This window comes from Rosa chinensis, chromosome 5 (assembly GCF_002994745.2).
Source record: "Rosa chinensis cultivar Old Blush chromosome 5, RchiOBHm-V2, whole genome shotgun sequence".
NCBI classification, from domain to species: Eukaryota; Viridiplantae; Streptophyta; class Magnoliopsida; order Rosales; family Rosaceae; genus Rosa; species Rosa chinensis.
This window is the reverse complement of record NC_037092.1, coordinates 12872911-12899500: the sequence shown is the minus strand read 5'-3', so window position 1 is coordinate 12899500 and position 26590 is coordinate 12872911. Positions and strand designations below refer to the sequence as shown.

Sequence of the window (26590 nt, the reverse complement as noted above, 5' to 3'; positions counted from 1 at the left end):
TGCACTTTGCACTAGAGCAGAATATGCAAACATGAATAAAGATTATCCACTACAATTTATTGGGCCCAAAATTGAATCTGGAAATCCAAAGATCCCCGAGCCCAATCTAAGTCCAGTCCATTATCATTTCCCCTTTCACATTTCGGTCCGCTAGGGTTTTGGAGGCAAAAGCCATATCACTCCTATAAATACCATTTTAGGGTTTTCAGAACCCAATCTCACAGCCGCGGAAGAGAAGAGAGAGAAGAGAGAGAGAGATGGGTCGCGTCATCAGAGCTCAGCGTAAGGGTGCCGGGTCGGTCTTCAAGTCCCACACCCACCACCGCAAGGGTCCGGCCCGCTTCCGCTCCCTCGACTTCGGCGAGCGCAACGGCTACCTCAAGGGCGTCGTCACCGACATCATCCACGACCCCGGGCGCGGTGCCCCCCTCGCTCGCGTCAGCTTCCGTCATCCTTTCCGCTACAAGAAGCAGAACGAGCTCTTCGTCGCCGCCGAGGGCCTTTACACCGGTCAGTTTATTTACTGCGGTAAGAAGGCCAATCTCGTCGTCGGCAACGTTTTGCCGGTCAGATCTATCCCCGAGGGAGCTGTGATCTGCAACGTCGAGCACCACGTCGGCGATCGTGGAACCCTAGCTAGGGCTTCTGGTGATTATGCTGTTGTTATCAGCCACAACCCTGATAACGATACCTCCAGGTGACTCAGTCGCTTCTCTTTTCGTTTCGGTTTCGGTTTCGGTTTCGGTTTTGATCGTATTGAGCTGTGTGAATTATAGAAGAGATTGGTTTGATTGGAATGGTTCCGATTTTGTTCATATTGAGTTGTGAAATTGTTGAAGAGATTTGTTTCTGTAGCTGAAATACCACTTCTTTTCTATGAAATTTTGATTTTAGGAGTAGCTGATAGTTTGATTAGCTTGGAATTGAGTACTGGTTCGTATTTTATTTGAAGAAAAGTATAGTGAATTTGGTGAATTAGGTAAACAAAAGTATGACTCTTCTGTGTGAAAATGATAGTAAAAAATTCGGTATTTATTCACTGATTTACTGTATTATTGTCATAGCTGATTAATTTGTTTGGCTGAGTTGTGTTGTTAGCAATTTGCGTGTCGTGTCCTTCAAATTCCTTCAAGTGCTAGTTTGCAAGATTACAAATTGATGGGTTCAGAGTTGAGATTGTCTTATTGTTAGATTCTTTTAATTGATTAATTTTTGAAGTTTTGCTTGTTCTCTATATCAACCTGAATTGATTAACCCCGATGTTTGTAAATGTTTATATGTTAAGCATATGAACATGATGATAGCTTTCCTATTGTCACTGAGTTTCTTAATTTCAATTTGAATTAGAGTTGTATTGTTTTGTTGAATGTGTGTGTTTGTGCTTGTTTATTAGGATCAAGCTTCCATCTGGTGCCAAGAAGATTGTTCCAAGTGGCTGCCGTGCTATGATTGGGCAGGTTGCAGGTGGTGGAAGAACAGAGAAGCCTATGCTCAAGGCCGGTAATGCCTACCACAAGTTCAGGGTGAAGAGAAACTGCTGGCCTAAGGTGCGTGGTGTGGCTATGAATCCAGTTGAGCATCCCCACGGAGGAGGTAACCACCAGCATATTGGACATGCTAGCACAGTCAGGCGTGATGCTCCCCCTGGGCAGAAGGTTGGTCTCATTGCTGCCAGGAGAACTGGTAGACTCAGAGGACAGGCTGCAGCTTTTGCTTCCAAGGATAAGGCTTAAGATTTATATGCTAAAGCTTATGAGTGTCATTAGGAAGGAGACCACCGTTTCTTTTGAACTAAATTTACTGTTTTGGAAGAACCTCTTTATTTTTATTCAAGACTATCGAGTGCATTTTGTGGTATAAATTTTGTTTGGTTCTATCCTTTTATGCCTGTTTTAGATATCTTTCTTTTAGAATCATATTTACTTTCGTAATTATATTTTGTTGACATAATTATCGATATATCTTCAAACCATGTAACAGCAGGGAAATCTCTTCTGCTTTCAATATAAGACTTGGGCTAATGTGTATCTTTTCTAAACAAGTCATATAGATCATCTTTTTACGGTGAGAATATAGAGCTTCATCGTGGTTTATATCACTGACACAATTAGTAGTTGCATGGATTAAAAAGTCACGGTAACACTCAAAGTCATGAACAAAGATGAGAAAGCAATTGAGCTATTCTGCCATGAGACTACTATGATTCATGAAGATGAGATTAGTAAGAGGGAATGGACCTTAGGGGATGAAATGGTTGTTCATATTACTCAGTTTCTCAATGTTCTGAACTCATGACTCAAGCTAACGATGACATTTTTAGACGCAAAATGTCATGCTAATTACATGTGGTATGAAGATTGGAACGAAAAAGAACTTCATGTTCTTGTTATTTTTGTTTTCTTGTCATACAGACTTGCGGCTTTCAAATTGTTATATTGCAATGAGAGGAGAGATGGTTATTGCAATGAGAGGAGGATGGTTACACCATATGTTTCCACTTAGATAGTGGACTAATATATTGTAGGAAACTAAAATATAAGAACTCAAAAACAAACTTGCGGCTTTCAAATTGTTATATTATAAGAAAATTTGGGGCTTCATGTTCTCGTTGAAATTTGGGGCTTCATGTTCTCATTAGTTTTGTTTTCTTGTTAAACAAACTTGCGGCTTTCAAATTGTTATATTACAATGAGAGAAGAGAAATGGTTACACCGTATGAGACCAACTTCACTTGCAATGCCCTCTCCTCTTGAGTTGAACACATGAGGTTCAAGAGCGTACTCAAACTGTCAAACATCCCCATCCTGTCTTAATGAAGGTCCTTTGGATATGCCCAACACAATACGTGAACCGTTTTCGATATCCGATTGTAATGCCATCAACATCCTCGATGTTTCTCCTACCATTAGTAGAGACCCACCAACCAACTATGTTAGCTAATATCTTTGGATCATCTTCGAGATAAACTCTACGGCAGGGGTTGTCACCTTTACGCAGATACCGTTGGACTGATGTATAGATATAAATTTCTCTATGATTAATCACTCCATGGGCACCTATATGAAACCAATAGTATAGATGTAAATTTCACCATAATTAATCACAACATGGGCACATATATGAAATACCAGGGGTGGACTCGGTTTCATCGTTTCGGGTTTTCAATACTAACCGAAATCGCACAAAAAAGGAACGAAATCACGCAAAAGAAACTAGAAAAATAAAAGAAGGGCAAAGGAAACCAGAAAAGAAAAATCACAACATTAGTAACAGTTAAAAAAAAAAAAGGAACTAAATCACCTAAAAAAGAAATCAGAAAAATAAAAGAAGGGCAAAGGACACGTATGTTTTCACTTAGGACAGTGAACTAAAATATCATAGGAAACTAAAAAAATAAAAACTCAGCTAATAAACTAAGCTGTTGATTGCTTTGTAGTTCCACCATCATAATTGTGGAGGAATTTTATTTAAGATTTTGTTCAAAGTAATTTGGCGGAAACATCTCTTCAAACATAAGTCTCTCTCAACCCTAGCCGCAAGGGAGTCTCTCTAAAAAAATTTCTCACTTGTCCGACGACGCGTCCTATGGACGTTGTTGCCGGACGAATAGGCTTAATATCACTGGTTATCGGCAAGTAGTGGCCCTGGGCCTTTGGTTGATAGATTTTGGGGTTCAAACAATGAGGGCTTGCAAGGTTTTTGACCGGTGGAGGCTTGGTAGGAGGATCAGATTGGCAGCGACTGGTAGACCTGTAAATGGATTAGATTTTGATCTAGACCCGCTCCAGATCAGTGGCTATTGGACAGGTTTGGATCGAAAATTTTGATCCGTTAATCCGTTAACCCATTTATTTAACGGATCAAATACGGATTTAGGTTGATCCGATCCGTTAATGATCCAACCCGTTTTCATAATAATAAAATGTATTATTTTTTATTAATATATTATTATTTTTCAAAATATAAAATATAAAATATAAAATATAAAATATAAAATATGAAGAATTTCTAATACAAATTTTTTGCAGAAATCTAAAGGACAGTCCATCACCAAAGATTCCAAGAAGCATTAAGAATTTTTGATAATGTACGTAATTCTACTTTTAGTGATACTTCTCATGTTGTTTTAATATTTTATTAATATCTTATGAGGTATCATGATATAAATTTAATAATTTAAAATTTTAAAATATTTGAAATTATAAACTAGTCGAATTAGCGGATCGGATATCCGTTAATCTGGCGGATACTGATTTGGGTTGAGTTATCAATAATCAGCCAGGTTAACGGAGGGGGTTTGGATCGAATTTTTTATTTAGTAAATGGATTTGGATTTAGGTCGATCCGATCCAAATCCGGTCCATTTACAGGTCTAGCGACTGGTCAGAGTTGGTTGGCGGAGCCATACGGGGACATGGTGGAGGGGGTGGTTGGATTAATCTGGTTTGGAGGGTCTATGGGTGGTTGGTGGAGTGGGGTTGCTTTGATATCCGGTGGTTATGCTGGGCGAGCTCCAATCGGATGGATCTGTCTTCCAATCCGGTGGTTGGCAGGGATGGGAAACTCCAATTCAGGGGTGATGGCTGGTTCGATCTTGATCTGGTTTGAAGGGAGGATGGTATGATGATGGTGGCGGTCAGTCTCCGGTGGTGCTGGCGATGGCGCGATGGAGTTTGACGGCAGTCTGGGTCTGAATGTGGTGGCGGTCTGGGCCTTCATCCGACTGTGGGCCTGGTGTCTTTCTCTAGGTCCTTTAGGTGTTGTTTTGTTTTAAAGCTTTTAGTTTTGTTGTTTGCTTGGTTGTTGGTGTATTGTTGGTAATACGGCACTACTAAGGGTGTGGCAGAGACAATCTTCTGTTTCGCCGTCTAGAGGGTAGTTCCTGTTCTGGAGTTGGGTCAGCCGTGGTGGCGAAAATGTCTGGCTATGACATAGACAACCATCCTTGGCCTTCTAGTGGGTCTTTCTTGTCTGGGTTCTGATCGGAAGCGATGGCGATTTGGAGCAGTTGTGGATGGATGGTGTTGACAATAGGGTGGAGATGGTGTTGGGTTTTCTTTAGTCCCAGGTTTGAATGTCCGACAATCATTTTGGTCGAGTTTAGGTCACAACGAGTGTTGGCTTGGTCGATCAAACACTGGTCAGGAGGACTCTGGTTGGTGAGTTAGTGTCGACACAAGTGAGTTATCTAGTTTTAGAGTTCTTACTGGCTGGACGAGAGGTGAGATGTCAAGGACTCACTGCTCCTACGCTTATTATCTTTGTCATACACTTGTAGTGCTAGTTTAGAGTCAGTCATTATAGAGTTCCAGTGTGAAGTCTAGTGGCCATTTCTGAGTAAAAGATGTCGCCTAAAACTCGTTGTAAGCAGTTCATTATTAATGAAGTTCTTATTTGATCAAAAGATTTTGTTCAAAGTCCTTGGGATATAAATGCTGATGACTCTGATGCTTGTAATCAATCTGATAAACCACAAAATCCTTCTACAATTGCATTGTGGAACAAAAAGGCAAAATCATTCTCTAATTGTGTGCAACCTACGGAAACAATTCATGTCTATCCATTATAAGATTTCAATATATTTTATATCACAATGAAATTGCATATTTAGTTTTACGCTTTAATCAAGTCAATGAATTCGAGTTTACGCTCTACATCAAGTCAATGAATTCGAGTTGTACTCATAACACTGCTATACTTTTCGAAATACATTCTGTTTACGATTTCAAGTGAATAATTCACATATACTTTCAAATTTGATGTCACAATATTTCAAATTAAAAGGAAAAGATAAACGTTGAGACTCTGTGTCCAAAATATTCTACACAATTAAGAAAAAAAATTCTAGAATGTTGTGCTCTTTGTCATACATTTGCTTATAAATGTGACAACAAAATTTTTGTTAATTCAGTAACTTTGATTCAATTTACATGTAATTTTGATTTAATTTGATGTACGATGAACATATGCCATACATTTATGTACCTTAACCACATCCACAATATGTTGTTTGGTGTCACTTAGTCGGTCTCTGTGGACTTTGGTTGCTTTAATGGTGCTTTCAGTCTAAATATTCTTAAATTTTCTGCTTGTTGCTTCAGATATGACATCAAACTTCACATCCAGTTTTAAGTAATTTTAGTAACATTCTTTCAAATTTTCTTACTTTGGTGGAAAGTAACGGTGGCCTGTTCCGAACTTCCGATATTAATTACCTGTATCGTGATAATGGCATGGAAAGGGAATTTTCACACCCCATTTCAATTTCTGTAATCTGCCGCCATAATTGATTATACAGCCAGTTTTCGTTATGGCCGTTCTAAGAATCATCATAAATCTTTGTTAGCGTATGCTCCCATGCTTCGTGTAAGTCGAGCAACCCTGAGGCCAAGCCAAGAGCAATTTTATATCTCACATCTCAAACCAACAAGCCTTTTTTCTTTGAACAAATGAGATCTAAGCTGCCACTCGTAGAGACGAGTAGGAGTCTTTTCTCATGGCACCAACCAATGAGTTGTACCAGATTCCGATGCAGAAGTCGACTGATGATCCTTACTTGTGCTGTTGTGCAGCATACGCCTTTAGCCCTTGTTTTGATCCGCTTGATATCTTCTTAACCGCTACGCCGCCCTTACGAGTTCAAGTCTTTCATGTAGGCTGTAGCCTCTGTAAACCCCACCAATCCCTCTCCCCCTCCAAGCTTCCCTCCCTCATCAAAATCGTTAATTGGTCGCTCCAGCTAACTCTTGGTAAGAAACTTCCTCGGGCCGGTCCCATTCTCAAATTCATCATGGATCAAATTATTAAATAAGAACCATAGGATCTTCATCATCACTTATTGTGTCCTCTTCTTCCAAAAGATGAAGCAAACCAAAGCCAACACCCAACCGTACTGCTAGACCTATATTACTTCTCCTAGTTGAGTTGGGAATATTAACCAAAGAAATTGAAGTAAAATTCCATGAGATGATGGTTACCGGTTGAAGCCAACAAGCCAGCAATGACCAAATCAGGTAAGTGCTGCGTCAGGTTTACACGGTAAGAAAGACAACTCATCACCATGTATCGGGCAGTACCATTTTCAGACCTAGTAGTAGTGAACTCCACAGTGAGTTTTTTTGAGCTGGAATTATAGCTAACCACAACACTGTTTTCTCTTCCTACCATGATGCCTCCATTCCAAGGCGCCGTGATCAGAGACCTGACAGAGTTGACGTCTATACCAATGTTAGTGTAAGCAGGATCCTCGACTGTTATCCTTGGATTCTGGTTGATATCAAACTCCACTACAACAAATGGATACTGTACCCACGTCAAGCTGACGCTTGCCTCCACGAGGAGGACGACACTGCATCCATATCCGAGTGAGCTGTTGAGTAAGGACCTGCTTGGTGCTAGGAAGAAGGCTAACTGTCGCCAAACTTGGTGTTGTTTTCCAGGTCAATTATGAAGCTGAAATGTGCGGTGAAATCCGCTACTTTCCGGTCACTGTCCCAAATGATCGAGGAAGGTTCACGGTAAGGTGCTCGGCCAACACTGTCATTCTTGGGCTGGTCTTGGGTGCCTTATGTGAGCATCTCCCTCTAGGAATATGGTGTTGGTATTGGTGTTGAGCCTCTCCTTCTACGAACATGATGCATCCATTGTAGATTTGAAGAATACCAATGCTAGTTTTGAAGACGCAATGATCTTTCTCCAATGCTAGTTTTGAAGAATCCTCCAAGATTAATTTTCTGCCGGTTGGCAATAGTAATATGATTACCAAAAGAAGATTACCGTACTCTGATCATATTCTTCTCTAAAAAAAAATCATCCTCAGCGGCTAAAACACTTGTGCATATCTCTAACGAGTTATGTCCAACTGGAATATACCTCTCTGGGCAGTTTTTATAAATATTGGTGAAGTACTAATAGCAAATTCATTCTAATTGGAACATATGTGCACTCTTAGAATTATTACTTTGTAGGGTTGGCATCTTGGAATCGCCTATTACGGTGGAAACATTTTTACGAGAAAAGTAATTACTTGTAAATTTGAATACATTCATCTATTAATAAGCTGGTTCAGTTTGAACAGTACATACACTTTCATTTGGTTTAAAGTCACCTGTCCTCGCACCAGTTCTATCAAGTTCTCTACAACACGTCATAAGGTTTTCAAATACAGGGTTCGCCACATCACTTTTGGCAGTAAGAATGCTAACCTCACGAACTAACTGCAGAAGAGTGTCTTTCTGAAACCTTTCTCCATTTTCCTTGAACAAATTCAACCATGCTGTCTTTGAGAATGCCTGCAGATCATCGGCATTCGTTCTGGCAATGCAGGAGATAGCAACAGAATAGTTATCTTCCTCCAGCTTTTTGCAAAACCTTTCCTTGATGAGAGCGGGGGGTGGAATTCGGTCTGCCTCGGTCAAGTGCACCCAGGTTATATCCAGTAGCTCACCCTGAAAAGCATGCATGGGTTCACTAGTGAAACAAACATTCTGGGGTAAAAAAGAAGAGAAATGAACACCTTAACATGCATCGGGCAAAACATTATGACAACTACAACATGGCTGCCAGATCTGTTTGGTACTAGCAATCCATAATAGCAAGGTTCCATTTTGAAAAACACTTTTGTGCATGCAAAGCACGTGCGCACATATCATCCTATACATTTCCAAACAAGTGCTAAACATATCCCATGAGGTGACATAGAAATATTGATAAGAAAATGTTACCTTTCCTGCTTTGCAAGCATCCAATATCATCCGAAGATGTCGTTTAATATTGAAGTTATATCCACTTTGCAGCATCCTTTTGTAGAAAGACTCAAAATCATCCCACCTTTTCTCTGTGATGCATGCTTCTAACAAAGTGTTGAATGTATAGATATCCGGTGTCACCCGCAGCTCATAACCAGATTTGCTGCTGATATTGTACCCATCTTCCAACATCTTTTGGAACAGCTGTTTTGCTTCTTCATACATCCCATGGTCCAAGTAGCCTTTCAGCATTATGTTGCAAGTGACCAGATTTGGGGAACAGAAGTTCTCCATTTGGTTGAAGACATATGCCCCACTTTCAATGCTTCCAGCATCCAAACAAGCTTGAATTAAACCAGTGTAAGTCACTACTAAAGGCTTATTTGCAACCTTACATATCTTCTCAATCTGTGAAAAGAAAAAAAATGACATAATATGTCATCCAACCATGAACCCTGAATTTTCTGCCATATGAATCGTTAAGTAAACTTTAAAAGGTAATCCCATCAATGGAGTTATTAGAACAATTGGATTGGCCAGATCTGTCCTTGCAGCAGAAAAATCTTTTGTTGTATCAATATAGTGCATGCTCAAGTGCCAAGCCAAAAAAAGAGAGAAAAGGATAAAGAAGAAAACAGTAATGGGTAAAATATGTTTCATTGATACAAGTGAAAAAATGACCAACACTACAAAGACATCTGGACACCGGCACGAGTGTCAAGTAGTAATTACCTGCATTAGTGCTTCTTGACACCTTCCATCACTACAAAGACATCGAGCGAAGTCATAATAAAGAGCTGCAGAACCTACTATTCCTCGTCTTTCCATATTGTGAACAGTCTGTACAGCCTCGTCTATTTTATCTTCTCTCCAAAGAGTATTCACAATAACTGTATTTACAAGGAATCATCAACATTATCAATCTAAAATAAAATCCCAGGTGAAATCAGTAGCCAGCAAAATACCTCTGTAAGTTAAAGCATTTGGTATAGAAGATTTCTGCATCTTCTTAAAAAACTCGTGAACCAAATTGTACTTGCCACATGCAAACATCACCTGATTCAGCGAAAAAAAGTTTAAGGTATCTGAAATTCAGAAGAGATCCAGGGTTACCTAGCACTCTAGCAGGCCTGGTACGAAAATGACCCTTGCATCATTCTGGCCAAAACAAAACAAAATTCTTGTTGCATTGTATTGTACATGCTAAATGCAGTGATAAGCATAAAGAAAGAAAGATAAAAGAATTTTGTTCAAGGTGGAGAAGCTAGGCATGAATAATTTTTTTTTTTTTATATATAGATTTTAATCAAATCAGGGGAACAATAAGCTATTCATTTTTAAGAATAGATTACACTTTAGGCTGGCAAGGAAATAGTTTAAGAAAACCAGAAGACCAAATGAACAACTATAAAACCTTGCATGGATACTCTTCATGACAGACAATATTCCTTGAGAACCAATTAATTTACTTTTTGTAACGGTAATATCTCCAACGAAGTACAATGGATCATAGTAAACAAAAGAGGGGCAGGTACTACCTCCATGACAAGTCCATATGTTGTAGTGGCAGGCTGCACACCTTGTTTCTTTAACTGCTCCAAAACCCAAAATGCTCCTTCCCATTGTTTCCGCTGAACACAAGCATTTAGTACCTGCTTATACATATAAAACATTACACAAATGCACATGCTTTCTGATTGCCCATGAAATATATAGAATCTACCAATTTTACATCAATTACCAAGATTTAAAGAATCTAACATAAACTGGCTGGTTATTTGTTTCATCAAAAACAGTCATTCTTTTTAGCTTAGGAGCTGTCATCCTATAGATAGCTCTTTATAAGCATATACGAACAATGCCCCAAACTTGCAATCTATAATACTAAAGAGATTGAGGATTCAACTGAGTGTAGGAAACTAGTTGGCATAAGTGTCAACACAAAGAAATTATTCTATGGAAGTATTTTATAACTCATAGCGATTTAATCATTATGATCTTACATGTTGAAAGAGTCTCTAGATTAAAATATTAGTCAAACGATTAATGGTCACTTGGGTGGGTCCTAAATAACAAAGCAATGCAATAGTTAGAGATGATAATCTCCCAAACCTAAATGATCCCTAAGTACCACTTACTGCATTGTAGACAATGACATCTGGTTCCAACCGAGGATCCCACTTCCCAAGTGCTCCAGTCTTGAATTTCTTCTTGGGAGGAGACCGCATAGTATCAATCACATCAAATAGTTCTTTCATATGGCCCGCTTGTCCAAGAGTAATGGCAATGGAATGATAAGCTACCAAGTCAGGATATGATGATAGTTGTTGCTGGAAAGAAGAACGACAAAAGATGTCATTGGTTGCCCAAAATATTACTTCTATCTTTTGACTAAAAGTATATTTTATGAGCAACAAACACAATGTAGATAATGACAATCCAAGTCAGTTACCAGCATTGCATGAAATACATTTAGTGCCTCCACAGGTCTCCTTGCCTTTCCAAGTACATCAAGAGCAGTTGTATATATGTATCTGAATTTTGAAGAGGAAAATGCTTCAAATTTTTCATACAGATAATAATTAATGACAACATTTTATCTAGTATAATGAAATATTTTAGTGTCACGTGAAATCCAAGAAAATAGAAAAGAGAGTAGTAACAAAAATCAGCTGTATATAACATATACCAGCCCTCAAATCATTCGCTGGAAAGTGAAATTCCAAGCAGTATAGTCAATAATCCACAAAAGAGTCCATGAAAACTGTTATACTTAAATAAGCTGTGAGCATAGGCCAATCTTTGTATCTAGTGCTCCAATATTCTGACAGGCAAATTACCTGAGCTTGTGAGATTTGAAGCGCTCACGCATTTGAAGCCACTCAATGACTTGTAACACTCGTCTCCAGTTTCCGAATTTTCCTAATATCTGAATAACTCTAAGTATTGAATGATCTGTGAATCTGATTTGTGCACTTCGCATCATCTTTGAAAACATCCACTCAGGCATGTCGATGTTTGCACCATTCAGCCTGTTAAATTAAACTACTTTAACATCAATGAGACAATGAGAAATCCTAACTAAAATAAATCAATACTTGATATGAGCACGTTTGGTGAATGAAAAAAAGGAAAATAAAGAAAGATCCAGATGATCAGCAAAGTTCTGATCAAGATGTCAAAATACTAGTTTTTAGCACAGTGACCCCTCTATTTGTAGTTCTAATCGGAATTCTTACTATATATTTTCTCAATGATCATTTCAAAACCCAGAACCATTATGGCAGATAATTTGTGATAATCATTCCTTAAAAAAGTCAGAATAAAGTGGTATTTATCCCCCAAACAATTAAGGCTTGAACCTTGTATAGAGAATATAGTAGACAACATTGGAATCTTCTTGATTAGTTTTACTGTCATTCATCAACTAAGAGATAGTAGAAAATGAGAGATTATAGATAACTTGGGACCACAAAACAAATGCCTGAAAGTGTCTGACTTAGCTTCACTTGCATGCTATTCTGCAGTCAACCAAAATGATAATATAGCGGAACAGCAGGACATACTGAAAAACTCACTCATGAACTGTACATGTAACTAGATGAGCTTAAATATACAAAACAGATAACCAAATATTAAGAATACCAAATTTCTCTTATGATTTATAGTAAATTGTGATTAGCAAAGTTTAAGCTAACATCATCAGTGGACAAATTAAAAGATTAGAAGAGGAAAAACTCGAAAGAAGCAAAGAGTACATACGATTTTGCTAGCTTCTGGATTCTCTCCTCCATTTGCATTTGTGAAACTCGTGGCTTGTCCATAATATCACTGAATTCATCAAAATTCTTAAATGCAGCTCTTTCATCATAGTCTCTCCTAGGGAAATCTCTTCCGTTCTTGGTTGAATTTCCACTTCTAGGAGAGAAAGCTCTATTATCAGTGGCTTTCTCAGCACTGATGCGGTACCTCTCAAATCCATCTTCACTTCTAACACCACTTTTCCTTCTCTCAAAGTCTTGACCAGTTGACTTGTAATCTCTTGGGCTTTCTTTAGCATTTCGTGCCAATGCACCCTTTCCCGAGTTGAAGTCCAATTCTTGTTCTGGTCTACCAGTATATCTCGACCATTTTCCATCACTTGTATCTCCCCTTATCTTCATCTTTTCCTTTTCATCCATGTCACTCTGCCTGCTATCATATTCATCCTTATATCCTCTAACTCGTAGCCTTTTGCTTTGTTCCGTGGTTCCATTAGCATTTTCATATAGTTTCGCAACTTTTGACACATTCCCTCGATCCAATTGCCTTTCAGACTCCCCCGATTTTACACGCTCTTCATTTGCCTCAGACAACTGTCTTCTGGAAACATTTCTATTCCTCATATTATGCTTTGGATTATCTTCTTTTGGCCGGCTGCTCTTATCTTTGTCACTTCTAAGCTTAACAGACCCCATAACCTTCAAGCATTGATCAAACGATGGCTTAAATTCAAAATCTTTCTCCAGAATTTCACTACCAACTGACCGGTTATCAGTCCCTTCCTTCGCCACAGCACTAATTACAGTTCCACGGTTCAATGTTCTAATACCAGAAACCCGACTCTTCTTCACATTCTTCTCCTCTAAGCCAATGCGGAAAATGGTTCTCCCACAAATCAAAAACCCAGATAAAGGAAATGGCTTTGGGCTACAATTCGTAGCCAAAATCCCATTTCTTTGAAAATTACAGAACCCCACTTGCCCATTTGACAATTCCATGTTCAACTTAACTATGGATTAAACTATACTGGGCACTACAGAGTGATACAATTATATACACATACATAGAACAAATTTAACAAAAATTAAAGCTGAATTGAACTATGAACTTCAAGTTTAAGTAGCAGAACAGTTCTAAGAGGAAATGATTACCAGGACTCTGCTCTCCTCAAAGCCAGAGGACCCAAGTAGCTGGCGGATGGAAAGATGAGAGATAAAGACTGGAACTTTAATTTGATTATGATGTAAAGATTGAAAATTGACGGGAAGATAAGCAATGAATATTGGTAGGAGTGGTAGAGAATCTGCTGAAACTGTGAAAGGGGTTTAGGGTTCTTCTGGGTAGAGAGATAATGTAATTAAGTTCACAGCATTGGGCATTTGGGATAAGATTGTCAAATTTGGGTTTATTGTTTTTTTTTTTTTTTTTTTTTTTTGACTTTGTCAAGAGTAACTCTAAAGGCTTCCTAGGCCTAAGGATAAATCCCCTTCAACGCATGTGAAATGCTTCAACTGTGCATTTCAGCATAGTGCCGGACCAATTTAACAGCTTCGGAGTTTGAACATAGGTTAAGGAGCACACCCAACTAGGCAAGAACCATTAGGCCACTTGCAGTAGTTGGTTTTAAATTTTTAATTGTTAGCTAGAGTCCTAGAGAATATCACCCGCAGTGAACACAATTAACGATAATACCTACCCTCTTTTTTTTCCCCCACTTTGGTCATACCGTACATAGAGGGTTTAGTTAGATGATACTCTCTCTAAAGCCTCTAATGGTCTTAGTTCACTTCTCAGCATAGCACTTTTAGTCTCCTCACTCAATTTGGTTTTGAAATAAATAGTGTTTAGTTATTGAGATTTGCTCCATTTCCAAACTGCTAGTTGATGCTCTTGAATAAGTGCTCATGTTGATGCTATCTTGGAAAAACTCTGCTTGATTGCTCTGTCTCATGCATCATTGTCTTTTATTTTTTATTTTATTTTTTTTGAATAAAGGGCTGGTGCGGCTGCCCTCATGCCTTGATTAATGAAAATGTCGAATATAAGAGGGGACATTGAGCCTAAACCCTTGATTACAATAGGCACATAGAGAACATCCTGAAATAATATCATGACTCTCTACTAAACAATTGTATTCAAATACGCACCAACTAGCAAAGAGAGCTCTACAGGCGACTCTATTTGCTTTACAGCGGTGACACAACGGAAAAATAACTCGATCTGCAACTCGATTACAACATAACATAATTTCCATACGCACAGCTTTCCCATCATGTTGCCACTAAAAAATACATCTAGTGACACTAAGTTTCACCCTAGGAGGCAGCGACCATTTGACCAAGCAAGGAACTGGCCGCCTACCTAGAGCAGACATGTTACTACCACTAAGAGGTTGCGACCATTTGCAAATGCAAGGAACTCGCCGCCTACCTAGAGCAGACAAGGCACTTTGAGTGCATACACGGGCACACAGCCCTACTAGCCCTACACTACTACTGTAGGGACTTATTTTCAACAGAACAACAACCGTAAGCAAACAACAGGAAACAAAACAACTAATAATTAAAAACCACCAGCAAGGCGCAGAAGCCAAAGCTCAGCCCAACCACCATCTCCCCGAGCACCCAACGCTGCAGCCCACCAAGCTTGCACCCAACGTCTTCTGTCTGCACCAGGCCACCTCCTTGGAGCACTACGCCACTGGGCAGCATCCCTGCGCCCCGGCACCACCGCAACCCTTCTCATGCCACCCAACAACCCGATCAACGTCCGAAACCAGATCCAAAAAGGAACTGAACCTTCGCCGGGCTCATCTCTGCCCTGAGATCGAGATCTCAGCTGTCACACAGATCCTAGTTGCAGCTGTGACGCTAGGTTTCGCCGCCGGCAAATCGCACCCCAGAGCTGCACCACGTCTGCCCTCACCCATGATCCCGGAAGGACAGATCGACATCGATCTCCCCACACCAAGATCAACCATTCTTTCTCCAGCCATGGACCACGCTTCAACCCAAAAACCCTGCTGCAATCCCAGACCAACATCCTCTCCCGGACTGGAACGCAGCGACAGGAGCGCCGACGTAGTTCGGCCGGGAGAGATCGCACGAAGCAAACTTTTCTTTTCTCTCTCGCGCATGGGGCGTGTTCCCATGTCTTTTATTTTATTTTTATGCTACAAGCAGCAGGTTATCCGGATTTTGATAATAGACACTATTCTTGTTGATCTTGTGAAATTTGTTATGATATACTTTTATTTGAGAGTGTTTGAAGGTTCAATTCTATTGCAGGATCATTTTGGTATTTTATTCTTAACCCCCTGATTCATGTTTGTTTCCGCTACTACCAATACATGGGTATTGAACTTAGGGGGAGTGAAATCTTATGCACAATCTGCTTTGGTCCCTTTGTCATTTCTAGGCAAAAAGGGGGAGAAATTGGAAGTTTGATGTTTCATATGCTTATGCTTAGACTACTTCAACCATACATGCTCTTCACGGGTGTTATGTTTCTTGTGTGCAGATTACAACTTGGAAGTTCATATTTATTTGGTCATGGTAGTATAGGATCAACTATTGTATATGGTTAAATGTATATGTTGTTTTGCCTAGGAAATGCCAAAGGGAGAGATTGTTAATGCAATGTTTATTTGATTGGCATTTCCTAAGCGCAACAACCAAGAGTCATGTATTCCTGTAATATGCTAATAGCTTTCTACTCTTGGATCCCTAGAAGAATGGAATGCTTCAGGCTTCATGCACAACTCATATCAATCAGGTATGTTTTGCATACATGTATGCAAATATTTATGTTTGTCAAGTGTTTAGGACTGAATCTGTCTTTAAATCCTATTGTAGGATGCGAACATGTTTTCAATCCTATTGTGCTAATTGTACGAATCTTAATAAGATTTTATCCAAAGAATTTAGGCTTTCTTAAATTGATTTTTGGGCTTTTATTTTTAAACGTCTGATTTTAATCTATGGATATAAACCTTGTTTAAAAAAGCCTTTTGCAGCAGAAACCCTAGCTAGCATACCCTACTTCATTCATCTCTTATATATGTACGTGTTTTTCACGTTGATAGCGGGTACACTAGAATAGAGAATATATCACTGTTGCATTTTATAAAGAGCTTCCGATCTTTCATCCTTAGAAAATATATATTGAGCCAAAATTGTTGTTGAGAATTCTTCATGAGCTGTTCCAAGTTTTGCTCTTGAAGGATTATCAAATCCCAAACTTTTTATGTTAAAAAGTTTTTTTGGTTAGTTCATGCATGATTTGTGCTTTGAGGTGATTGACAATCAAGGTGAGAGTTGTGACCTCAGGATTGACAAAGGAGAACAAATTCGCTGATCTGAAAGTAGCAAAGATGAGGAGACACCACTGCTCACTAGATTGGTTCTAGTAGATGAGTTGTGTAAGATCTTTATGTACTTTCCTATTCATATAGTGGATTGTTCACCAACATAGTGCTCGTAGTTGTTTATCTCGTTGGAGAGTTTTACTGCATCAACAGATCTTGAGTTATGTGTGATGATTTTACTTTGAATGGTTTGACAAATTGAACATATCATAATATCATCAGAGATTTGTAGTTTTGATTAGGATTAAAGTTATATTGCAATCCTGTATTCGGATGTGAACAAGCCTGTACTCCTAAAATTGATTCCTAAAGTTATTGATATATTGACTCGGTTCCATTAGTTGGGAAATATATGTATATATTCTGTAATTACAAAGGTTAATTATATGCAAGAGCTGTTGGTATCTAAGAAGACTGTAATCTATCATTTTTTTTTTGACCGTTAGATTAGAAATTAAGCAATTATATATGAGTTTTTATCATGGGTAGGGTCTGAACTTTTTTGAACCGGACTCGATAATACCCAGACTTTAAAAGTGATCAATTGGGTACCTAAACTTTAAAAGTCAGGTCATATAGAGTGTTAAAATTTCGTCAAATCTCTGTTGAATGGAAACATGTGCCACGCATGTGACTTGATTATTAGGGGTAAAAGTGATTTTTGGCTCCACCTCTTCCTTTTTCACATATTTGGTCGAGAAACATACTTTTCTGGGTTGAATTCATGAACTTCTGAACTCATCATCCTACTGACTTCACTTATCACTCGGAGACGAACGACAATAATAATAATTAGAATAACTTTATCACAATCCACAACACCACAACAAAAACATGATTTTGTATCCCATCATTGTTCCCTAATTTAGCAGAAAATCCACCCAAATTAATCTAGTACGTCAAGCCATTTATGTTTCAGAAAAACTGAGTTTTAATATGCAATAGGGCCAACAAGGAGTTCCATCAGAATGTTATCGCCGAACTCGACCCAAGATTCATGTTTTAGTTTGAAAGGCGGGTCTGAATTTAGTTCTGATGAGGCAATATCAAGTACTTCACACATCCAAAGGCAACATCAGACATCCCCCGCCTTCACATGCTAATTAAATATCAATACGCCGTCGACTAACTCAGAGATCCATGTGGGTTTTCTTTTCATATGATTCTTGGTTTGGAGGTTTCTTTGAAGCTCACAGTTTCATCCTAGCAATTGTTCACTTTAAGATAATATGGCCGGCATTATCTTTCACCAAAGTCTGATACTCTGATTCCAAATTCATGTGCGGTTAAACAAATTCATGGCTTCAGATACCTTTTTTTTTTTTTTTCTTCCTCATACTACAATTCATGTTCTAATTCTCATATTCCCCTTCTTACAGATTGACCAAAGATTTTGAAGCTCCAGAATGGGTGTGCTCATTCGATAGCAAGACCAACGTTCTCTTTCAATCTCAGATTTCCGGAGTACGATTCATAGTTTTCTAATGGGTTCGTAGTCTAAATTTAACTCCATGGGTCAGGGACAAAATTATAGAACTTCTGGGTTTGTAGGCATAAGCAGAAAAGAGCTAGAGGAGTGACCTTCATGTTCAAGTATAGTGGGCCGGTAATTTGATTTGGTAATGTTTTGATCTCTCATGTTGTTTCTTTGCTCAAGGATTAGTTTTGAACTCCATGGTTTCACTTGAAACGTCCTAGCTTGTTGTTCTTTGAGGGGTTTGAATTTCTTAAGTTCTAGCTTGTACTCATGCATAGTGGGTGTTGGGATGTTGTTAAGGCTTAAAAGTGATTTTCATATGAATGATAGGTGAAAAGTTTTTTTTGCCCTTATAGTTAAGGGAGATTAGATGGAAATTTAACGGAGGTATCTGAGTGATTTTTATATAATTTTTAGAGTTTAAGTGCCTATTTGATCACTTTAGCTTCATTGTGTGTTTCCGGTCCATAAACATTCAGACCCTATTCATGATAAATACCCATTTATAATTTTATATATTTACTTTTCATTATTTGTGCTAATCAATCTGGACTTCCATTCTGAATTAAATAAATAGACATGCCCCACAGCTCCAATGCGACTTTCGTTTCCTTGGTAATATTGGAATCCCTTTTGACGTAAGAGTCATTTGACTCTACTTTTTCCTCTGTGGAGAATCTGGAGATGATCAGCTTGAATAGCAAGTTTCATTTTGGCTTTGGCTACAAGGGTTGGAGATTAAAAGCCATTGAGGTAGCCTAGACTCCACGCTGCCGCTTCAGTATACCGACAGTCACAGAGAGAGAGAGAGAGAGAGAGAGAGAGAGAGAGAGAGAGAGAGAGAGAGAGAGAGAGAGAGAGAGATGGATTTCACGGCGCTGCGGGCGGCGGTGGAGGAGGCGGAGCTAGTCGACGCCCACGCCCACAACATCGTCGCCACCGACTCCTCCTTCCCCTTCATCAGTGCCTTCTCCGAAGCCAACGCCGATGCCTTATCTTACGCACCCCATTCCCTCTCCTTCAAGGTCAGTTCAGTTCTCTCTAAATTCAATTCCATTGGTCAAACGCAAGTCAAAGAGTCAAATTGTTTGATGGTGCGATTATTTGCAGAGAAGTCTGAAGGAGGTTGCGGAGCTGTACGGCTGTGACAAGTGCTTGGATGCCGTTGAGGAGCATCGGAGAGTCGCCGGATTGGAGGCCATTAGCTCCAGATGCTTTGAGGCTGCGAGAATCTCTGCGTTACTTATTGATGATGGACTGAGGCTGGACAAAATGCATGACATAGATTGGCATAGGAGTTTCGCTCCTGTGGTTGGGAGAATTCTGAGGATTGAGTCTCTGGCTGAGCAGATTCTTAGTGAGGTGGAGACTCCTTTGATGTGCTTACTCTAAATGTTAAATTGAATTTTAATTTCTGGTTGCGCGTGTTTTAATTGAATGGTGTACCAGGTCCTGTATGTTCTTTCTAATATCTAGTTGCGAATTGAGGTGTCATTTGCGCAGCAGAGGATCTATGGTTTCTGGTTGTGAGGGGTTTATTTTGTGGAGTCTGGACTACAAGTGAGATTCATTTTTGACTTTTGTTATTTTTTGTTTCTTTTAGGAGTTGCCAGGTGGATCTTCTTGGACATTGGATGTGTTCACTGAAGCATTTGTTGGAAAGTTGAAGTCATATCCTTATATTTAAGGTTGTGTTTTATTTTCTGTCACCTTTTCCTAGAATGATATAAAAATGAACTCCTCGGTTGAGTTGATTTTCTTAACGTCTATGCCACATTTGCTGATAACATTTTTGGCTTGAAAAGTATAGCTGCCTATCGCAGCGGTCTGGAAATTAGTACACATGTCACTAGGAAAGATGTTGAGGAAGGTCTTTCTGAGGTTATACAGGGTGAGTACTGCATTTAGATGCTGTTTTATCTGTGTTAACTGAAACATATGCTGATTATTCTATCTCTGCAGCTGGAAAGCCTGTTCGCATATCAAATAAAAGTTTGATCGACTATATTTTCACTCGTAGTTTGGAGGTTGCTCTACTTTTTGACTTGCCAATGCAGATACACACAGGGTAATGGAGAGTATTGCAATTATCAAATTGGTTTTTGCATTGTTGGAATGATTACTGCTAATACAATAGAAACATCTGGAATTTTTTTTTGTCTATTTGAAGAAATACTTCTCTTGTTAGCTGATTATTTCTTTCATGTAAGAAACTTGGGGTCAATTTTAGAAAAACATGCAGTAATGTTGAAATGAAATGTGAAGGAAATAGATTCACAGGCTTATCCATTTTTAGGAGTTATTTTGAACTAGGATGCAAAAGTTTATAGGTGATCTGTATGATTCTGTGATTGTTCAAAGTTGTATGTTCTTTGCATATAAGTGATTGACACTTTTGACCTGTAACTAGTTTTGGCGACAAAGATTTGGACTTGAGGCTATCCAATCCCCTTCATCTCCGGGCTGTGCTTGAGGACAAGAGATTTTCTAAAAGCCGCATTGTTCTTTTACATGCATCCTACCCGTTTTCAAAGGAAGCATCATATCTAGCCTCTGTTTATCCCCAGGTGACATTTGCAGTTTCGTTGAATTAAAATAGTCTTTTGGGCATTGAATGTAAACTGGCAGGTCATTGAGGATGATAAGCGTTTTCACATACAGGTCTACCTCGACTGTGGCTTGGCTATACCCAAGCTCAGTGTCCACGGGATGGTATCTTCACTAAAGGAACTTTTGGAGCTTGCTCCAATTAAGAAGGTAACAGTATGTTTAGTCGAAGCCTGAAAGAAAGATTAAGTAATGAAAATATGCTTTCTAAGACACATAGAGAGCGTTTTCGCCACTGTACAAGATGTTAAGCATTAGTGTATGAAATAAACGCAGATGTCGAGTATACTCTACAGCAAGGGTATATGTGATTCTTCTTCTTAATAGACTCCAGATTATTTTCTGAACCTTGTCCATGTTATTGTTTCTAGAAGTGTCTTCTAGTGAGTTGTAAGGGGAAAAGATGTTTCTTCTGTATGTACATGGCCATGCACATGCTTTTGCACTTATAAAAACGTCCGATGTAATTCATTTGCAGGTCATGTTCAGCACTGATGGATATGCATTTCCTGAAACTTTCTACTTAGGTCTGTTAAAGTGAATATCAATTTACCATTGCATTACTTTTGATCATGATGATTTTAATCTACAGAGATACTTATGAGCATTGGCGCATACATATTTGTGATTGACAGGTGCAAAAAAGGCACGTGACGTTGTCTTTTCAGTTCTATGTGATGCCTGTGCCGATGGTGATCTCTCAATTCCGGAAGCTATTGAGGCTGCTAAAGACATCTTTTCACAAAATGCAGTTCAGTTTTACAAGATTGATCGTGCTGTCAAAGCTTCTGGTTCAGCCAATAGTGTGTCCTCTAACTTTGTGAAGGTGAAGAGTAATGACTCGGAAAATTATGTCTCACTTGTTCGTGTTTTCTGGGCTGATGCATCAGGACAACAAAGATGTCGTGTGAGTTCCTTTAATTTTCAGTTTCTTTGTTAGAATAGATGTATTTCTGTTGCTTCTTATCCGTAAAATTTTGCATTCAGAAGTCAGAAAAACACCTATGCTTTCCATAGACAAAACAAATAATTATTTTAAGCTAAAAAAATTCACCTCATGCTACTCTGCCTTCCACCAAGTAAAGTCACGTGGCTTAATTTACTAATATATATTGGGATATCGCTTGTGACTGCTTGCTATTCATGCTTCATCAATTTCATTGTCAGCGTACTGTATAGCACTATAGCAAGCATACCAGATGCACAACCCTGCATATGTACAACCTTGCCTTTGTATGCTTGAATTTGCACGGATTAATTATGTTGATTTCATTTGTCTCATTTGTTGTTCATCATTGATTCAGGTTGTTCCTGCTAAGCGGTTCAATGACATCGTTACAAAAAATGGCATTGGTTTGACTTTTGCTTGTATGGGAATGACTTCTTTCACTGATGGTCCAGCTGATGAGACTAATTTGACTGGAGTGGGTGAGATCAGACTCGTGCCTGATTTATCGACTAAACGGAGAATTCCATGGTACTAAGCAGATTTATTGAGGTTTCAGAAAAGTATATCTTCTCTTGGTAAACTGTATATATATATGCTTAAGTAATTTTTTTTGGGTTTAGAGATAGTATGATTAACAATTTGTCTTTTTAGCTTCTTAGTTTTAATTGTACGAGTTGTCAAAAATTCTTCTTTTGCAATGGATTTTGTTAGCATTGTATTTAGGTTGATAACAACTCTGCTCAAATGCATGAATTTATCAGTTATACAAACTTAATTTATTATTATGCAATATTGGAAAGTACTGATGATGAACTTTTATTTACGAAGTGCACTGCTCCTGAATCTGATAGCATGGTTCTTGACTACTTTATTAAATATTAGTATTTTCCTCGACAGGGTAGAACAAGAGGAAATGGTTTTGGCCAACATGCATCTTAAACCAGGTGAAGCATGGGAATACTGCCCAAGAGAGGCCTTACGGAGGGTTTCAAAAATATTGAAAGACGAATTCAATTTGGTATGTTAGATTGTTTGTATCTTGCATACCTATTACTTTGATATCAACTTCAATGCTATTTTTGCCTCATTCCCTTGAGAAGAGAGGCTTAGGGGTGGAAATTCTAAAAAAAAGTGATCATAGGGATTTCCTAAATAAAGGATTCCCTCTCACATGTCATAGGGAGTTACTTGTCAATAGGTGGGATTCTAATAAAGTGGTAAAGTCTTTGTGTCGATGCTCTTAGAAAGACATTGCATAGGGCTTTGCATTGCTTGTCAGCCTTTAAATTTCTGCTCACATTATAGGTGGACTGTTGATTCATCTTTCTTGTATTCTAATAAATATGAATGTTTTCTATTCCAAAAAGAAATAAGAACAAAATTTAAATGCTATTTGTGCAGGTAATGAATGCAGGATTTGAAAATGAATTTTTTCTCTTGAAGAGTATGCTAAGGTAGGAGATACTCCCATATCTAGGTAAGTTTGTAACTTGGACATTGTGCACACATTGTGACTTGTGGTACACAAATAAAAACTTGCGCAGGGACGGGAAAGAAGAATGGGTACCATTTGACTCAACACCCTACTGTTCCCCATCATCATATGATGCTGCTTCCCCTTTGTTTCACAAAGTTCTTGCTGCTCTCCAGTCCTTGAATATTACTGTAGAACAGGTGCAGAAGAAAACTCATGCTATGATTGCTTCTTATATTTGTATGAAGAAAATTGTCCTTTGAATTAATCCACCTTGGCTAACTTATTGGAGCTATCCATCCGTTTATCATTTGTTATTGTTCCTTCTAACTTCTAAGGTTTATGCATCCTTAAAACAACCATGGGAACTTGAACTTTAATGAAAAAAAACCAAGGAGAGAGTATCCTTCCAGTTTGAAATTGACACAGGTAGCAAATGCTGTCATTTTCAAAATTTGTACTGCATTTAGTAAAAATCTACCATTTCACATGATTAAGACTTATCTAAGGATGTACATCTATCGGGGTTTCTTTATTTGATCTCGATTTTTTGGTGAACTGAGCTTTTTCTTGTTGAATAGTTCTATCCATGATCTATTGTTTGTCAAGCTTTTTTTTTTTTGGTCCAGGCATATCTGTATATGTAGTTGATGCTTGATAGCTTGAACATTCCCTTGAGGGACGTGTGATCAATTTTGTAATAGAAAAATAAAACATGCATACACACAGACGGACACAGCTGGTCTGATCTGTCGAGTAGCTAACTTTAGTAGTATCTCTCTCTCTCTCTCTTGTTCAACAAAAAAAAAAAAGATTTTACATTAATTTTTACTTACTTTTATATCCTTGTTACAAACTGTAGTTACATGCAGAAAGTGGGAAAGGTCAATTTGAGGTGGTTCTAGGGCACACAGCTTGCCAGCATGCTGCTGACAACTTGATTTATACCCGTGAAGTTATTAGGGCCATTGCAAGGAAACACGGATTGTTGGCAACCTTTGTCCCAAAGTAGGTTCTTAGTTTTGCCATACATAGCTACATATATAACTGCAATAAGCTGTTCATTTCAACTAGATTGAAATAATTTTTCTATTCGGGAATTTTGGTGAATAATATTTCTTACATGTACGTCTCAGTCTGTAAAATTGCATCCTCATAATTTTTGTATTGGAAATTTTGGTGAATAATATTTGGAAATATTGTTTTAGTCTTCATGCTCCATATTGTAAGAGGGTTTGCATAACTTTGTCGTCTCTTGGGCAGGTATGCGCTAGATGAGATTGGCTCTGGAGCCCATGTACATCTCAGTTTGTGGCAGAATGGCACAAATGTATTCATGGCATCTGGTGGATCATCTCAGCATGGAATGTCCAAGGTTGGGGAGGAATTTATGGCAGGGGTTTTATATCATCTCCCAGCAATTTTGGCATTTACAGCTCCAATTCCAAATAGGTACCCACATTCCCACCAGACTCTGCCACTTGTCCCCTTGTTCTTATAAGTGCATAGTAATATCATCTTGTACATACCACTTTCGTCACCCTGTTTTTCCAATTTCTCAAGCTTTTCATTTAGAGTCTTTACATTTTCAGGGATCAGTTTTACCAAAACTTCTTAGAGCTTGAAAAACAAACTTGTAGAACAACGTAGATAATATCAATATACCTTAGACTGGATATAAATGTGTAAAGTTTGTGCTTCCAGAATATTTTGGGTGTACAATTTAGTCTGAAATATCATATGTGATCGAGACTGTCCCATTTCTGTTATTCTAGTTGAATAGTTCTTTGATTGGATCATCTTCTCTTAATTATAATATATCATATTATATGTTTGTAGTTACGACCGGATACAACCTAATACTTGGAGTGGAGCATACAAGTGCTGGGGAAAAGAAAACAGGGAAGCTCCATTAAGAACTGCATGCCCACCTGGAGTTCAAGCTGGTCTGGTGAGCAACTTTGAGATCAAGTCATTTGATGGGTGTGCAAATCCACACTTGGGCTTGGCTGCAATACTAGCTGCTGGCATTGATGGTCTTAGGAGACATCTTTGTCTCCCTGAACCTATTGGTAAGACTACATAACATTAGATAATATGGACTTGCTATAAGATGTGATCTTGAAATTGCTCTAATTAGTCATATTGGTGATTCTGGTCAGTCTCATTCTATGCAAGTGAACAACATTTTGAAGTAATCATTCATTTTGGAATCTTAATAGTACATATAGGCCTATATACAATATAGATATATATATATATATATATATATATATCATTCTCTCTATAGCTTGAACACTAGCACTTCTTGGGCATTCTTATTCAATCTCTAGGCGTCATCTGCACTGAACTAGATTACTATTATGATGCAGTTCGACAGATTTTCTGGAAATGAAAATCTTTGTTCTTTTGACAGTACAACTACTTTTTCGTCACTGATTATGTTTTCCAACATTAACTTCTTTACTTCTTTTCATTATCTGCATTGATTTGTCATGAGTTTAGTATATACTCGGTCATGACATTGAAGAAAATTGAGGTTGTGGTCTTTTTAATCCATAATGTGTACCTTTTTGATCATTTGGAAGAATATTTTACTGTATGCTGACATTTTTATGATATTTTGTCATTTAACAGATACAAATCCTTCTAGCCTTGAAGGAGAAATACAAAGGTTACCAACTTCACTTTTGGAGTCATTAGAAGCATTAAAGGAAGATGATCTCTTCAAAGAGTTCATTGGAGAAAAGCTATTGGTTGCCATCAAGGGAGTCCGTAAGGTATGATTTAAATATTATTCCTAAAAGATTTGCATACCGTTTGTTGAACTATAAATTCTCTTATTGTTGGAAATATTTTTGCATACCGTTTGTCAAATGACGAATACTCGTATTTTTCCTAATTCTGTCCGCAGGCAGAATTTGACTACTACGAGAAGCACAAAGATGCATACAAGCAACTTATACACCGCTATTGAGCTTACTGTCTTGATCTTTCCTTTGGTCTAGCCCTTTTCCAGACTTCCAGTACTTTCCATCAGTTGTCATTTCAAAGTCTATGAATAAGAATAATACAAGCACGGGGAATCCTCATTTGAGGAATTTCATATGTACAAGCAACTTATATACCCCTTTTGTACCCAAAAAATCTTTTGTATCGTTTATGATTGAAAATATCTTCTCAATCGCTGTAGCAGAGTTTTCATGAA

General features: G+C 38.3%; 3 protein-coding genes across 3 annotated transcripts; 2 read left to right on the top strand and 1 right to left on the bottom strand.

The window, feature by feature from the left end:
- Nucleotides 1-203: 203 nt before the first annotated feature.
- LOC112166151 (60S ribosomal protein L8-3) lies at nt 204-1895 on the top strand. Its single transcript, XM_024302925.2, has 2 exons — nt 204-697; nt 1394-1895. Exons 1-2 carry the CDS (start codon nt 258-260, stop codon nt 1731-1733), a joined length of 780 nt encoding a protein of 259 aa, XP_024158693.1. The 5' UTR covers nt 204-257; the 3' UTR covers nt 1734-1895.
- A 6127-nt stretch (nt 1896-8022) lies between these two features.
- Nucleotides 8023-13880, bottom strand: LOC112166677 (pentatricopeptide repeat-containing protein At1g30610, chloroplastic). Its single transcript, XM_024303555.2, has 9 exons — nt 12510-13880; nt 11588-11779; nt 11200-11281; nt 10886-11077; nt 10286-10399; nt 9713-9803; nt 9480-9637; nt 8724-9155; nt 8023-8447 (listed from the first exon to the last, which is right to left on the bottom strand). The coding sequence occupies exons 1-9, from the start codon at nt 13505-13507 to the stop codon at nt 8052-8054; spliced, it is 2655 nt and encodes an 884-aa protein (XP_024159323.1). The 5' UTR covers nt 13508-13880; the 3' UTR covers nt 8023-8051.
- A 4999-nt stretch (nt 13881-18879) lies between these two features.
- Nucleotides 18880-26590, top strand: LOC112165656 (protein fluG). Its single transcript, XM_040506933.1, has 19 exons — nt 18880-19148; nt 19201-19377; nt 19463-19714; nt 19956-20023; nt 20128-20243; nt 20315-20420; nt 20763-20919; nt 21014-21109; nt 21438-21486; nt 21595-21866; nt 22264-22436; nt 22806-22926; nt 23310-23362; nt 23453-23582; nt 24245-24390; nt 24646-24834; nt 25222-25454; nt 26020-26162; nt 26297-26590. Exons 2-19 carry the CDS (start codon nt 19216-19218, stop codon nt 26357-26359), a joined length of 2529 nt encoding a protein of 842 aa, XP_040362867.1. The 5' UTR covers nt 18880-19148; nt 19201-19215; the 3' UTR covers nt 26360-26590.